General features: G+C 37.4%; 1 protein-coding gene across 2 annotated transcripts in view; it reads right to left on the bottom strand.

Annotated features, from left to right (window-relative positions):
• Positions 1–577: 577 nt before the first annotated feature.
• LOC134651036 (uncharacterized) overlaps positions 578–17,979 on the bottom strand; it is a 28,118-nt gene continuing 10,716 nt past the window's right edge. The window contains exons 2-5 of one of the 2 annotated variants that reach the window (XM_063506015.1): positions 15,128–15,262; positions 9,241–9,355; positions 979–1,094; positions 578–714 (exon numbers count right to left, since the gene is read on the bottom strand). In XM_063506015.1, the coding sequence (XP_063362085.1) occupies positions 593–714; positions 979–1,094; positions 9,241–9,355; positions 15,128–15,179 (405 nt within the window). In that variant the 5' untranslated portion in view covers positions 15,180–15,262 and the 3' untranslated portion in view covers positions 578–592. The remainder of the gene's footprint in view (positions 715–978; positions 1,095–9,240; positions 9,356–15,127; positions 15,263–17,979) is intronic. The other variant, XM_063506016.1, reaches the window with a different exon arrangement.

Raw genomic sequence — 17,979 nt, 5'->3', positions numbered from 1 at the left:
ATCTGATAATACAGTGAGCTTCTACTTCGCTACATAATCCCGAGCGCTCACCTGCGCATAGGAAAATCGTCTCGTATTATTACAATAAGATACTTTACATTGATGTACATACATACTTGTATTAATAATTAAATAAATCTCTTACCCCAAGCTCTTGCAGTTCATTAAAATGACACCTTGTCGCCGTTTAAAGTTCTGAGAAGACTTTCCACGTCTAGTTTATTATCGTACCTACCTACAACGCGCTTACAAAAGTCTATTACAACAATTAGTCTTTTCTAATCACTTATTCGTTATCGCACACTCCGCCATTAGCTATAGTCGAGATGAGATTGCCGTTAGTTTTTTCATGTATGCGGCAAGAGGGCCGCAATGGCACGGGTCAAAAAACCGGTGGTTCGGTCCTTCTGTCGCAGGGGAGTCGGAGGCAGGCGCCGCGGCAGAAGTGGCGCGCGGCGTGGAACAAGGCGGGCGCCCGCGCGGGCGGCGGCGGCAGCACGGGAGACAGCGAGCCCGAGCCCGACGGGCTGTCGCGGTCGCCCGCGGCCGACGGCGGGCGCTACACGTGCGTGCACGCGCCCGCCGCCACGGGTCAGCCGCCCGCCAGGATGTCCTCCGGCTCCGGCGACCAGCAGTTGTCCGACAGCCAGCACCCCACCACAACCGTCACAAACCCGATCAGTAGGGCCAGCACTATGTACACTTCCGCGTTCCCTGTATACGATACGTATAATAATTAGCTTTTTTAGAAATAGGTACTGAATTCTAACCATTTCACTCAATAACTTTCATATAATGTGACGCCTTGCTATAGAGTGGAATTTCTATTGATAATTGATTCGGAGTTCGGACAACAGAGTTGGGTACCTTTCTTAGTAAGTGTACCCGTGCCCTTGATTGAAATTTAAAAAATATTGGTTTGAGGATACAAGTTCACAATCTATCAGCAAGCTGCTATAGTCATTATGTATGTCTTACCAAGTTGTTTCCGGATACCGAGTGGTTGCCGACTGCGCCAGAGTGAGTTGATGAGCGTGGGGTCTCCACGAGTGCGCCAGTCGCGATATCCACGCCCTCTGGAATACTGACTGAATCTGCGTACAAAATACGAACACGTTGGCATGCATCAACACTCGACTGCTCCTCGACATGTACTCATGCGAGCGTGCACAGCGCGCGAACACCTCGCCGCAGATCGAACAGTGGCGACTAGGTGTGAGGCCGACGTTCGCCCGCTGTGCTCCTCGTAATGAGACAGCAAAACTGCCAAAGGTGCCGTTGATCATAAATTTGGCGTAAAGCCAAAACTTTCAATGCCAAGCTGCTCATACAAATTTGAGGATATTACGTAATTACAGCAAAAAAGCGAAATTGAATTGTTGCCATGTTCCATCCATAGGACATTTACTGCGGTCGTGCGGGATTCGCCTAGTAAAAAGGTGCATGCGAATGCAATCATAAACTACCGTGACATAATAGTAAAACATTAATATTATTGTAATATTATAAACTGTAAAGCAAATTGAATTTATTTCTGCTAAACAATAAGACACAAATAAAATGCTATCAAAGCTCGGTCAGTCGACGACGCGATTTCGTTCGCTCGTTGTTGTAAAATGTCTACTGTATTTTTTAGATATCTCATGATATCATTATGTTATACAAAACAATTCAATTTCGCAACTTCGTCTTGTTCTATTTTACTAAATAAGAGATTTAATTTATTCATTTAGAACTTCAATTGAACATAATTTACATAATAAGAGTTTCCATTTTAAAATAACGATAGTATACAATAACATCCCGATTAAAAGAGTAACATTTGACATACATACGTTATAATATTACACTAACATTATGTTCCCAATACGAATACTACTGGTGAATCAAACGTGCAAATAAAATACCAAAAATATTGTATTGTCATGCAGCGGAAGTCTACATCAATCTGCATCCATCGGCAACAATCGATGGTTCGCTCGTTATCGATTTCTGCGTATGGTTCCTATACATATAGGTTGGTACAAATAAAACTTGCTGAACGTAGATAGGTAATTAGGTTGTAGATATACTACGGTCTACTTACATTGTCTCGTCGCACCCATTTCGTAGCAGATAATGAAATATTACATTACGTGACATTAAATTTGGTAATGTGACATTGAAAAAATAAACAGTTCAGAAAGAAATAGTGGAATATAAGAAAAATTGTGGGATCCGAAAAGAGCCGGTACATTGCGTACACAAGAGTGACAGCGGGGGGGGGGGGGCAGATAACGGGGACTATACCCACCGGATACCGCTGGCACGGTCGGTCACCGCCTCACCTAACAACACTACTCCAATTGCTAACTAAACTTCCTGCATTTAAGAATACCCTCCGATGCAGGGCAGCTCGGGTACATAATTTACGTTAACGGCTACCGCAGAGCAACGCCAGGAATGCAATTTTAATATTGTACATGTGAACCGTGATTAGAATTCCACAGAGTACGTGGGCGATTATTGGTGTAATCAATAGCGCTATGGATACCGAATTAATTAATATCAAATAAGCTAAGCATAATTAAAATGAACTCAACGCTTACTACTCAATTTACTATGTTTTAGGATTTATCTAATTATATAAATATTGTGCGCTTATGTATAAAGAAATTATTACCTACATGTACTTATTTAATCGTTGTCGTAATTATAATAATACATTATGCATTGGTGCTTTGTATTAATTATTATATAATATATTATATAATTGTATAATTAAAACGTGTATTGTATATAAAAGTACGCCATAGTGGCATATTTTCATAAAAAAAATTAAAAAAGAATTACTTATTTTCAGGTGGCGTCTCATTCTGTGGCCCTAACCACCGGTAGTTTGTGCCCTGTCCCGCTGACGGCGGCACCCTAGGTTAAGGTTTTGATGGTATTGTAATTATTAATACAATTTTCTTTCTAATTTACCTACAAAAATATAAATAACTTACATTAAATTTAAGATATTATAATAAATAATAATTTATTACATTCAAACCGTACTTTATTTTGCACAGTAGTCAATTAAACTGTATAAACCACAAAAAAGAAGTAAAATAAACTTTTGCCCTGAAAGTTCTCCTAGTTTCGAGACAGCACAGGCATGCTACGTGCTACGACGTGTGGTCTACGGCGTAGCACTTTGCACTTACACCGATGTATGAAACTTTCCTATACCTATATTCTCCAACAGTGAAAAAGCAATGAAGATGAGGCGGTATTCAACTATTCGAGCAATAAATTACCCTCATAAAGACAGCTTTCGGAATAATAATTTTATTTTTATAATGAGCACCATTAGGGCTCATTTAGACGACGCGCGAACTCGTATAAGATTTTAGTTACATTGCGGACCGTTGAGGTGACATCAATTCAGCCGACCGATCAAATGACGAAATGTAATGAAACTCGCATGCGAGTTTTCGCACCGTCTAAATGAGCCCTTATGCATATGCATGAGCATGAGGTTTTGTACTATTACATATGTGTACCTATATTTCATTATATTATGAAGATACATAATATAATGAAATATACACACAGAACTCAGATCGACTGAAAATTTTGCATATTCAATTGCTTTTCTTGTAGATGTAGTGTAATTATGTGTCATGATTACCATGTAGGGGTTGCCCACCGTTGACCGCAGAGCAGATTCATGAAACGTAACAAATATAAGAGCCTCGGTAGAGAGTACCATTTTGTACCATTTGGAGTTGAAACTCTAGGTCCATGGGGTCCCAGCGCGCATAAGTTGTTCGCAGAAATCGCGAAGCGTCTGGTTGACGTAACTGGTGACCGAAGAGCTGGCGGCTACCTCGCACAACGTATCAGCATTGCGATACAGCGAGGAAATGTCGCCAGCATCCTTGGTACAATGCCTCAAGGGCCTATTTTAGATTTAAGCTAGTTTTTAATTTCTTTTAGTAATACACTGTATATATCTTGTTTGTAAATAAATGATTATTCCTATGATCTATTGAAACATGATATGAACAGTTCCCTTGGATCTCCTCCGGCAATGATTGCAGTAATTCACATTTACTTACATCCACTTCATTGCGTGCGGTTTAAGCAGAACTTTGATATCGACGAAATAAAACCACGACTCAACACATTCAGTGCCGAAAACCCGACTATCGGGTATTGATATGATTTCGTTCCCAGGCCGGACGACCCGATAGTCGGGATCGTGGTAGGTACTACAGCTTTGTACGAAATTTTTGTGGTCCGGCGCGGGTGTCTTGTTTGGCTGGGTGGCAATGAATGTTAACGAAAATAGTCTTGCCTCTAAATAAAAATACAAATACAAATGTTTATTTCTCTTACATCCTTCAATGATTTTTTGCGTTCAGGAACGACGAATAGGATAACAAAATAGCGTTCTTGGATTTTTGTAAGAGAGGATGGATTTTGACATGCCATTTACCTTCGTTACGCTTTGAATATAATATGCTTCATTGAATAGTGAGACTAGACAGCTCGGTTCGTAATGATATTGCGTTAAACGAAGTCGCTTTATTTATTTATCTAATACCTTTAAACGAGCAATTCTTGCATATTTATTTATTTATACATTTATTTATTTATTTATATACATATTTCAATGATCTCGGAAACGGCTCTAACGATTTCGATGAAATTTGGTATAAGGGGGTTTTCGGGGACGATAAATCGATCTAGCTAGGTCTTATCTCTGGAAAAACGCTAATTTTTGAGATTTCATATGTTTTCCGAGCAAAGCCCGGTCTCCCAGATATTATTGATTAATAACAGAATCAAACGAACAAATATTCGATTATCGCGATATAATTTCATTGTTTTTACCTTTAATTCCGACGTTTCAGCTGAGTTGCACCAGCTGTGGTCACGGAAAGACTGACGTCCCAACAAATGTCAACGGAGATATTAATAAAACACCAGTAAACTACCCGAAATTAGTTAATAAAAATGTTCGGGGTAGACAAAGAAATTGCCGCTACCCGTCAAAGTTTAATGTTTATTGTTTAACATTAAACTTTGACGGGTAGCGGCAATGTTCGGGGTAGACAAAGAAATTGCCGCTACCCGTCAAAGTTTAATGTTTATAGTTTAAAGGTAAAAACAATGAAATTATATCGCGGTAGACCCGTTTGTGTAATTAAATATGTGTACAAAACGCGAGAGTTTAAAGTGTTAAATATTTATTTATTAATTTAAATTGTTTAAATTCGTAACGCTCACAGCGGATTACTGAATTCGTTAAATAGCATTTGTAACATTTACATTCAAGTTGTACGCCGTTAAATCGTATTAAGTACAATTGTATATTAATCGTACCTTATTTTCTATAGAAATTTTCACGCCGTGGTTTTGTATCTGAGTCGTGACTTGTTAACATTTGTAGTTGCGAAGTTTGTAGTTTGTATTGTAACTAAATAATTAAATAATGTGCAGGTATATTAAATTAATTAACAACTTTGCACAAGTCAGACGCTTTCTGTGACGCCGACATCGCTAATTATGTTTTAGAAGATGTTGGCTGTCGCTATACTCGTATCTGTAATTTGCTTGAGGATAATACGGGCAGACAATTAAACATAAATAAGGATTACAGGAAGATATTCAATTCACTTCCATAATTTTTCTTCCTTTTAAATAAGGAGGTTCTTTAACAATTATTATGTGCACGAGGATAAACGAACATTATTATTTCGTTTCTTTGTTATTTTGGTTTCTGTTGCTTTCGAAAAAATATAAAATAAATAGACTTTTTCCCCCTTATTCACACAACTTAGCAACCTTTTACAAACCTTCGTTTGTCTGTTTTTATTATCAAACATGTAATACTAATAATCAGGGAGCGTAGATTTCATGCCGGTTTCGTCATAATGACGTATTCATATAAACACACAGGATGTTTCAAAAAACGTAGTGACACAACTTAGTAACCGGAAACGTAGTGACTTTTATTTTATTTTTAATTATAGACCACAACTTTGTCCATCCTGTATGTAGGTTGACGTCATACGCCTGTCATCGGCATGAAATGTACGCTCCCTGCTAATAATACACTGTCTTTACTCAAAGTCTAAAACACTAAAAGTCTACTGGACCCTTTTAAAGAGCAATACAGTTTAAAATAAATATTAGGTATATTTGCAAGTTGGAGCACCCGAGCTTACGCTGAATACTAAATGGCAGGGTGAACTTTATCGACGCGCTACCGGTCTCTATTGGTTCAGGTGAGACTCGCCCGAGAAACTTCTTGTTCAGCACAAATACCTTATTCAATCTGACTACGTAGTATGTAATGTTTCCGGCTTTGGGAGTTCGAGGCAACCTTTACGGGCTTATTCGAGCTCAGTTACGTAGATACAATTAGTCAGAATAGTATTATCAAAGATTATTCTTTCTTGGTAATGACAACCAATTCATTGTCTTGATATTTTTAGATGTAGCGCGTTTATGAATACTATTTTTTTCCTTATCACGAGTTCATTTTTCTAACTACTAATTATAGTAATTATATATTAGGGCGAGCGAGATGCATTGCGAATATTAAGGTATCATTAATATGTGAAAAACAGATTCGGAAACCGCTCCTGGTCCTCAGAAAATATATTGATGTGACAGTCACACTAGGTTGGGCACCGCCTGCAACCCATGTTTGCCTTCGGCGATTGAATTAGGTAACAACCAGTGACATTAACGCATTAATTTGACCATATAATATAATACCGATCTGCAACATTGTTTTCCACTGCCAGTATAACCCGTGAATCCAATAACCGAATAAGGTACCTAAGGTTTTCAGACGCTTCGTGACAAATTGATTATCGAATTCACGAGTTTTACTACTAAGTGCTTCCTACTACGAGGGGTATTCAAAATATTCTCGGTATGAGAATGAAAACAAACAAGTACGAAAAGTTTGATATTTTTATTTTTCAATATACTCCCCCCCTATGTTCATACACTTAAAAGATCGATCAATTATTTTTTTTAATCCCTCGTAAAAATATTTTTTATCTTTCGTGTAAAAATGCTCCTCCACTGCCGCCTTCAATGCTTCATCGTCAGAAAATTTATTTCCACGCAGATCCTTTTTAAGATTGGGGAGCAAAAAGAAGTCGCTGAGGGCTAAGTCCGGACTATACGGTGGGTGAGTAACAGTTTTAAACCCACATTCAACAATAGCTGCCTTGGCAATATGAGCAGTATGGACGGGGGCGTTGTCATGCAGAAGCAGAATACCTTTGGTTAACTTTCCTCGCCTCTTTTCTTTAATTACATCCTTTAATTGACGTAGAATGTTAGCGTAGTACTGTCCTGTGATATTTACACCTTTTTCTTTATAATCGATTAGTAATACTCCTTCACAATCCCAAAATATCGTGGCCATGACCTTGCCAGCTGAAGGGATGACCTTGAACTTCTTGGGATGAGCTGAACCCTTAATGTGCCACTGCATGGACTCTTGTTTACCCTCTGGGTCATAATGATGAACCCAGGTTTCATCTCCAGTAACTATTCTTTGCAGCACCTCATCAGGATTTTCACCGCACAGGTCAATAAAATCGGAACAACAAGCTACACGCATGTCTTTTTGAAGCCGAGTCAGCATTCGCGGAACCCATCTTGCACTTACTTTTGACATATTAAGATGGTCATGTATAATATCATGTACGGTACCAATAGAGAGATTGGTTACTTGTGCTATAGATTTTACCTTCACTCGACCATCTTCCAATATAAGTTTTTCCACTTTATCAATATTTTCTTGTGAAGTAGCTACTACAGGCCGGCCAGGTCTAAGGTCATCTTCAATACTCTCCCTTCCGCGTTTAAACTCGCTTGACCACTTTTGAATGGTAGATAAAGAAGGAGCAGACTCACGGTAAACACAATCCATTTCCTCTTTTATGGTTTTTTGATTTTTACCCTGTTTTGTCAAGAATTTTATCACGCATCGATGTTCTAATTTAGTTAACATTGTCAATTCGCACATGATGTTCATGTTTGTTCAGCAATTGCAGAAAAACAAAAGACCATCTCGGTTCGAATTATACTTTTTTTTAATGTCAATGAATAAACCTTAGCGGCCAGTAACGAAAGAAATTTTAGAAGAGGTCGTAAGATATCAATACCGAGAATATTTTGAACGCCCCTCGTACTTTCAAAGTAAGTAGGGACCTAGTTTTTAAAATATTTTGTTTCTATATTGGAGTTTTAAAATCGGTTTAATAAATATCCGTTACGTAGGCATATGTTGAACTAAAGCTGTTGATGACCCGATTAAAGTAGGTATATTGGTTGTTTTTCTGTTAACATATTTACATATTTAGGCGTTTAAATAATGGTTGATTTTAAAGATGTATTAATATTAAAACCCATAAAATGTTACAAGCCTCGATTAGTTACTTTTTATTAAGTATGTCCCTTTCTTACAAATACCATTCTATTCAATTCATTTTTATCCGTTTTTTATATACTTAGACTATCACTACCTACTATCAGAATCACTTATTTACTCTTTGAGACCATCCTATTTTAGAGCATTTGAACGTATGTACATTTACAGTTGTTAGATATAATAAAATTGCCCGACGTTGATCGTACATGCGTCAACAGCTCTGTAATATAGGTAATTAACCTATTGCACTCTGTTATCTCAATGAAGTTTATGGGATAAACGACTGTTGAACACTTACATTTTATTTAAAAGGGATATCCTAATCTATACATATATGTATTTTAACAGTCAGCATTAAACAACAACATTGGTGACCAAGTACATGGTAACTTATCCTTGTACCTGTGGTAACAGAGGTTTGTATTTTGCCTCTTTGGCAGTTACAACTCCTCTTTGCCTGTAACTTTAAAAATTAAAACCAAGGAAAGAAGTGGTTAAGGTTCGGGGATATATTTTAAAATCAATAAAATTTTGCGCAAGTTTTGTATTGATCACTGTTTTCATAACAGCAGAAATATCTTTGATTTACTCCGGTCGCTTTGAGATAACCGAGTTTAATGGCCAGCCCACACTAGCGTCTTCCGAGCGTCGGCGTCTAGTCAACTATGGCTGCTGCTCGACGCAACGTTGTCGTAACAGCGCAGCGACGCCATTTTCCATAGCGCTGACTAGACGCCGACACTCAAAAGACGCTAGTGTGGGGTGGTCCTTAATAAGTCTGGTAAATGAATTGTAGTCGGTGACCGTACCTGCGGACGCCGCCGTGGCCGGGCGGCGCGGTGGAGTGCGGCACGCCCGGCGGTACCTGCGCGCCGCCTTGCACACCGCCTTGCGCGCTGCCCTGCGGCGCGCACACACAACACCCTGCGCTCACAAAAAAAACACTTACTTTTTCAAATGACAGTCTGACTTATGTACTACACACAGTATAGCGCACACAACACCCAATGCTCACAAAATAATGGCATCCATTATGTATTTTTAATTTAGCCTTAAATTACAACAACACCCTACGCTCGTAAAAACGATTTAGATTTAGTTGCACTAACGACAATTGGCTGATTGATCAACATCGATCAGCAGTGACCTTTGGATCTTCCTATACAATAAAATTTAGTCAATAGTCAAAGTGTTTATTTGTAAAACATAGGTAAAACTATTACAGAGGTGTAAAAAATTATAAGTTTGGTATCACTATGTTAGCGGACCTTTTAACGGTGACAGACGGTTTGGCGCAACCGACCCTCAGTAATGTTCAACTAATCAATGTTGCCTTTCCGGATAGCAGTAAATACCTAGTACAAACTATTTCCCGATGCTGAAAAAAAAACAGACAATTTATATGGCACCCGTACCGTAAAATGGGGTGAGTAGGCGCAAAACTGACATTCAAACCTCGATAACTTTTTACTTTTACATATGCAAACTGAATGGTGTATATAATAAGTGTTCCGGACGTTTGTATTTTAGTTTTTATTTTATTTTTGGTAGTTCCATTTCATAACTTTGACGATAAACAGGAAAACCCACCTCACCCCGTAGTCCTTCGTATTTGGGGTGAGTTGGGTTTTCATACAAAGGTGATTTTGGAAGATTGTTGGATCGATTTTTTTTTATTATGAGTATTACTATAGCTCCATTTTAAATTGGAATACATTATTTTTGTAGCAGTAGCCTTAAAAATCCATCTCACCCCCCTTTTAACCCTTCTCTCCCCATTCATAACCCAACTCTCCCCGCGAACCCTACTCACCCCATTTTACGATATGAGATTTTTGGAAAAGTACATCTGCTAATTTGTGGCGCGTACATAAACAAGACACACAATACCCTGTGATCAAAAAAAAGTTTCATGTCGTATTGAGTTGACTTTTGCATACCTACTGCTTCGTCTGCTTCTTTACACAGAGCGCACCAAGAACAATTACTAAGTTATCTTGATTTCAGTGTGCTCGCTACTATGAGATTAAGGCCTTGCGGGTGCCTAAAAATAGCTATGTGAACTGCAAAAAATATAATAAAATACAACGTAACTTTCTGTCTCCACACCACATTATACCTACGTTGAAAATTACACGCCACAAATTTAAAAATAACATTCCTTTGCGGGGAATAAGCCTTTCTAACATAAATAACAGATCCCTGTGTCATGAACGACCTGTGTTCATAATAGGAGGTTATTTTTATTATCAGGCCATCAATGTCCCATCAGCGCCTTTACGTATAAAAATAATACGGTAACGTTGGGGCTGTTTTGCATATAAAGGACTGGCAACTCTTCCAACGTAGCTTGGATTAAATTAGCAACATAAAATAAATCTATTGTTCATGTCACTGGGTGTCACTATTTGTGTTAGTGCGATTTGTGGGATACGTTCAGAACTCTTAAGTTTCTGAACGTAGTGCCAAACTTTTTCAATAAAAATAGCAAAAAACAAATAAGAAAAGAAAAAAAAAGATAGTTATTGAAGAGTTATTCGCAGTTACCTATAACTATTTATCACATAGAAGTTGTTGATAATCTGTGAATAGACTAAATATAAGTATTTTACTTCGTTAGTGTCATTTGAATTATTCAACAAGTATTATAAGCGTCATAGTCGTCGTAAAAGCAAGGGGTTCGTATGTAAGCAAATTTTTCCTCCAGGCGCGTGACGTCAATAATTTTCCTTGTTTGGCTTTCCCGCCTATTATGATATTGTTGTATGAAGAAATGAAGGGGAATTAGGACAAGGCTCGCCGCACAATGACTGGCTTTGTAAGGTGTGCTGCTCCTGATACTTCTGCGGAACAATGCAGCCGGACTACTATCCATTGTTTTCATTTTAGTCTCAATAGAGCACGTCTGTCTCCTTTATAAAGGAATCAACACTTCGTTGTGAAGAAATGAGTAAATTTAAATGAGCAATTTTATATAATTTTGTGTGAACTTTATTTAGACATGTTTAGGTGGTTTTACCATTCGTAACAAATTTATTTTAAATCTGTGGGTACCTACATATAAACTTATACAGTCCACAAAGAAAATTAAATGACAATTTTATGTATCTCGCATAGTTTAAACACCATATAAAATATGAACACCATAAAAAATTACCATCTAACAGTAGTCTAACGTGGCGAATCCAAGGAGATATCCAGATTTAAAAAATATGCTATTAATTTGATATCAGCCACTATAGTATCCGCAAACCAAACTCACGATCAGGATCGTAAAACTATTTCATTCACACTTGCTGGATCGTGGCAAGAGTTAGAGAGATATGACCGCGATCCTCACTTTGGTTTGCGGTTATTATTAGATTCGATAGGGACGCAATAATATTTTGAACCCAATATTGTACATATTTTAAAATCTAAACATTCCTCTTAGTTCGGTTGAAACGAGCAAGAGAAAAGGCGCCTGTAATGCCGTAAAGCCGGACGCTCGCCGGCCGCGGCAATAAAGGCGTTCTCTGTGGACTGGACAGCCGCCGGTATCGCACTAAATTACTGCCACCCCTACTGGTTCAATACTTTTGAATTAAAAATATTTCAAGCTTCTAATTTATTTTTATTCACCCTACAGAAGAATCTATCTATTTCATTTGTTATTTTCTTAACAACGTTAATGTTACTGGCGGACTTTCATGTCTATTGACCAGGAAGTCAATATTTTGTTTTTATACTTGGTCAACCAGACCTTGACAGTAGAAAAAGGCGGCAAATTTGAAAAATGTAGGCGTGAAGGGATATCGTCCCATAGAAAATTTGAATTTCGCGCCTTTTTTTACTGACAAGATTTGGTTGACCAGCTATATTGTGATTGTAAACTGTCATATGTATAATAAAGTGTTTACATCTTCTTCTTTCTTGTTTCATTCCATTACGGTTTTGCTCATTTAGGTGTTTTAGTCACTTCGCGCAACATGAAGGCCTAGAGGCCTGTTCATATTTCTTTAACCAGAAAATAATGTCACTGTTGACAGCTGACAGGTCATATCAATAACCATTTCATAACAATCAATTACAATTTGAATAGGCCTCATAGCAATTTTTAAGCACTGAGGTTGGCTTGGTTATTATTTATTTTAAAAACAAATTGGTGCAGATAGTATAGTTAGTTATCTGCATTTCTGCACCCACCCACCCACAAACCCATAAACGATTGCAATTACAGAAGAATTACATTCCAAAGGTGGTACCTTAAATTACATTCTTATAATACTATGTACTTCATAATAAATTCTTCGTTTAAACTTCTTTATAAGTTTTATAACAATCTTGTTTTCTAAAAGTTCTTTCGGAAATATACTCAGCACTTAATGTTCATCTGCACGAAATAAGTGGAATTTATTACACCTTCGGTAAGTGAAGACGGTGTGCTGCATTAAGGTACAGGTCGGATTCAGACTACATCAGCATTGCTGCAGCAGTATTGCAGCGCGACATTATTGCTTTAGTAATACTGCCGACTGCATTATTGTAGGAAACGTCAAATTTAATACTTATAACTGGTTCGTTAAAAGGGCTGTTTTACGTTTCCTGTATTACAGCGCGACAACATTAATGCCGCCAATATTTTTGATATTCACGGGAATCTTGCAGTCAGCAGTAATATCGGGGTGCAAAACTGCAGAACTAATGCTGGTCGTAGTCTGAATCCGAACGGTGCACGGTGCCTTAAAACTTGTTTGAAAGAGTAGCTCTGCGGTGGCAGCATGGTTCCATTTTTATCGACTGTCGCTATGCCTGTCACTTTCGCACTTACATAATTGTTAGAACGTGACAGGCGGTGACAGGTGATAAAAATGCGACCTTGCTAGGGCCGCAGGAGTAGCTATCTTCTCTTGACGGTGAGGAATACTTATCAAATTACATTTTATTGACATTAATAACTTGGATTTTAGATAATTTTATGGTTTAACTCACGTCTGTTCCGTCACTCGTGCGTACTCGTACTGTTATTGCTTAAAAAGAGGTACCTATGCTCTATGAAACATGTCAACACGTGAGTTAAATCACTGCACTCACGGCAGTTTAAATCCGATCTTGGATTTCGTTTCAATATTTGACACTTGATTTAAAAGCCAAATTAATTGGCAATGACTAATAGGAGTAATAGGTATTGCTACTAATTTGCAATTGAGAAGTATTTAAATGGATGCCATGCTGCAGGAAGCGAACCACTAAATAATGCCATGCGAATTGTTTGATTAGTGGGACTATCCAAGTATCCATGACCCCTCTGAGAGCTTTAAAATTATCTCCATTATCCATGTAAATTGAACTGACGCTGTAAAAGCCGAAAGGTTAGTATTTAGTATATATAGGTCGTAGTAATACAGATATTAACTTGTAAACGTATTGATCATTTTATTGGATACGTCGTATCAAAAACGCTAAACAAAAAGAAGATACTGGCTAGCGGTAACAAAATCGAACTCCGATACCATGACCACTTTACACTCGAAAGGATTGAAAATAGTTTATTTTTGTAGAAATGTATTAAGATCTAATTAATCACGATTTTACTTAATTTTATTATTAACCTGCTTTTGAATTTTATAAGTTAAAAAATCGGACTAGGTCCAAGTTATGGGAAAAACCGTTCCGAACCGCATTTAGTAACGCGATTTAATGCAGTCGCGGAAACGCATTTCATTCGTATGTGTCGGCGAGTGATTGAAGAACGTTACAAAGTCATGAGAGTCGTTAATGCGGTAAAGTAGGTCTTGCATTTCCAACGCTTTCCTAAAACAGCCTGAGGATGTCTAGTTTAAGTTCATCCCTGATTACGCCTAGTTGTGGTCTATCTCGAGGTCAAGTTATACTAGGGACTCTGTCGAGAGAAATGGAATCGAACTTGATAGCAGAAGTTCAGAACGACTGATGATTGATATCAACATGCATTATGCATCGCATCACATGCACCGATTTAATTATGCTTTCATACGACACCACCCCAGAACTGATATCATCAAGCTTCGGTGACAAGACTAGATCATATTTCTCTTTTAAATCCGTCTATACATTTCCGCATTTTAGATTTTATAAAATTTGTTGGAGCTGGAGGAAACCCAGATACCTCCACCAGATTTCCATTAACTTCATAGCTAGCGGAGTGATTGCGTTCCAGAGCGCTAGAGGTCACAATCACCACAGGACAATGACAAAATGCATTCTATAATATGTCCGCCGCACATAGTCCATTTTAGCCGTCCTGTACAATGTGGAGATGGTGACTTGCAAATAATGCCGAGTTATTACAAAAAGGTGACCGGGTGTTGTGTGAGCTTTCGCTGCAATCATAATAGAGTGAAGATCTAGTAATATTCGTACCAACTTGTCGAACGTATCATCATTTTAGAACGTATATGTATGTACATACAGAACCAATAGTAATCGCGCCTACTAAACAATGCTGATAGTGATGTGATTAAAAGATTGGGTGATGTGAAGCAGCCTTCATAATTAAAGTAGTTAAACACAAACAAACTACTTTCACCTGCAGTTTTACCTTTGATCAATAAAACGGCAAATTTCCTTAGAAATCAATTATTACAATTATTTGGCTACATGTTCCTTTTTTAAATTGAAATTACTGTGTTCAGTTTCTATTACCTGGTGTGACGCAAAGAGACTAAAGAAGGTTACCGATTGCTGCAAGAGTTGCCAACGTCAGTAGCGCGAAGCGGCTGAATGCCATGTCAGCGGGGCATGCCGCGGGCAGTGCGCGTCATCGCGTCCGCGCGACCATGGCACGCACACGCCGCGACTTCTTGCCCCTGCCTGTAAAACATGAATAACAGCGTCATGCAATATACATAAAACAAAAATATACGCTCAGCAACGCACACATATATACAAAAATTTAACGAGCAATTCTTGTATATTTATTTATTTATTTATTTATATATATATTTCAGGGATCTCGGAAACGGCTCTAACAATTTCGATGAAATTTGGTATATGGGGGTTTTCGGGGGCGAAAAATCGATCTAGCTACTTCTTATCTCTGGGAAAACGCTATTTTTTGAGATTTTATATGTTTTCCGAGCAAAGCTCGGTCTTCCAGATATTATATACAAAAACGTGTTGCCAGTATATAAATATTTCTCTCAAAGTGGGGTATTTTAACCACATCCTTAACACTTGGTTATTAATAATTTGTATGTGTGTAGATTTGATTTCGTAGCAAAAGCTTTTTATGTTCCTTTTAAGGATTTTGTGCATTTCTGTACTTTGTGAAATAAGTTTTCACTAAAAAAACGGATACATTTTGACTATTTTTATTTAAAATGTGCATAAAATAATAAAAATAATACATCAATTGAAATAAAATAATGAAATACTTAAAAATATTTTTTTTTTATGCAATTATACAAGGAACTTCAATTAAGCGTATTTATTTTAGAATGTAAACGTCATGTCTCATTTTGAGGAAAAAAAAATCACTACACTTGCAAAATTTATAAGAAATGGCGGCTGAAGAAACTTAGGATTTTTGTATTTACGATTACGTAAAAATATCACATTAATTAAACTCGATACCTACTTAAGCGTGAAATGTAATGTCAGTCTGTTTGTTTTTATAATATGATGCGTTGTGACATCCATTCACTGCACAAACAACCATCTTTCCTGTGTTTTTGATTTTTAAACGGGAGGTGTACTTACACAAACCAATTGGACCTTGAGAACTGCCAGGGCGGTTCGAATACGGTGACACGAATGCGACGTGACGTCGCACTTGAAATGGCTTCACATGGTAGGTATGTACGAACACTCCATCTGTGCCTTATAAATCTATGTTTACATATGTATTAAACCACACAAACCTGAAGTAAACGTTGTCGTAAATATTGTCGAACAACATGTTTACATGTAAGTGAATCGTAAATGAAACTTGGCAGCCACCAGCGTCCCGAGCGTCCTCTTCGTTAAATGTGTTAATTTACTCATTTAGATAAGAATGTTAGTGAAACTTCCCGCAGTAATCAACAGACCGCCGCCATGTTCAAATAGACAACGCTAATAGTACATTACGATACAAGTGCGAAAAATAGGAAATTTGCAATGAGTGGTGATAAATCAAAACAAGACCGAACCGACCGTGTTTTTAATCTACACGAGTTGTGAATTACCTCTTCGCACATGTATCTTACAATGTACATATGACCCTTTAAATTTTCGACATAGTTACGTAATGTGCTAATTATCGCACTAGTCTGGTAAAGTAGCACCATGTGTACCTACTGTAAAAGACTTAAACACCAGAAGATAAGCCGTCGCTGGCTGGATGTTGTGTACGAGTTGTGAAATGCAGCGGATTGTGGGGTTGTTAGTTTCGTTTCGGCCCCAATCGCACTGCTGTTGTCGTTTTGGCAGCAAGAACGCTTTTATTTGATGAGACAGTTGGGAGAGCGGACCGCAGCGGCTGTCCGTCGAGACAGACGGATTTAATTCGTTTTGTGAGTGCTCTCTGTACTTAAATCAAAACTTGTACACAAATGCAGATTTAATCGAATTTACATAAATGTACTTTAGTTTTTATATCAACACGCAGTTGAACTAAATGTCGGGTCTTAAAATGTCACATACAAAGTTTTTTGAAATAGATCTTCTTTTAGAGATAATGACAATTCTTATGAAAATTTGTTTCTGTAAGTAATAACTTGGTGAAAACGCCTTTTTGGCTGCGACGCTGCCACTATGTGACTTCGTTTAGACATACCATAGTTCCATACATTAAATACAACCATATGGCGGCATTATTTTCAGTTCGTAAAAATTCCGATTTGAGTCAAAAGCAAAAATGATTTTTTTTATATATATAATACATAAAATATTTATTAAAGTAAAAAATAAATATAAGGTATAAGGGACAATATTACACACAATTTACCTAGACCCAAACCAAAAAGCTGTACAAATCAGCATCGTGGTTGTACGTTGTTTCATATACCTACTACATTTTCGTAGAATTGTGCTTCATAGAAAATGTTTCTCATATTATCATTTCATAGAATGATCAACTTCCAGTGCACTTACATTGTAGAAGCTGTATTTGTAGATTTTTATAGTTCAGAAAATTTATGTTTCGAAATTCATGTCATAAAATTTCAGGTCATACATTATTATTCCTTATAATATTAAGTTATAAAACTTGTTTCCAAGCCTGCATATTCATAGAATTTTGTTTCTCATTTTATTAAACTTAATATTTTCATTTTATAGAAGGCTCAGTAACTCAATACTTACTTCGCAGTTCTAACCTAAACTAACCTACTTTTCTGGCAACAGTTTGTTTCCGCAGGGGTCGCAGTTCTAACCTAACCGAACCTACTTTTCTGGCAACAGTTTTTTTCTGCGGGGGTCGCAGTTCCAACCTAACCTACTTTTCTGGCAACAGTTTGTTTCTGCGGGGGTCGCAGTTCTAATATTACAATTCTTTACAATTTAAATGAAGTGCCTAAGTTCTGAAATAATAATATTTGAAAAGAAAA

Source organism: Cydia amplana, chromosome 9 (assembly GCF_948474715.1).
Source record: "Cydia amplana chromosome 9, ilCydAmpl1.1, whole genome shotgun sequence".
NCBI lineage: Eukaryota > Metazoa > Arthropoda > Insecta > Lepidoptera > Tortricidae > Cydia > Cydia amplana.
The sequence above is the reverse complement of the archived record's forward strand: the minus strand, read 5'-3'. Positions and strand labels throughout refer to the sequence as shown.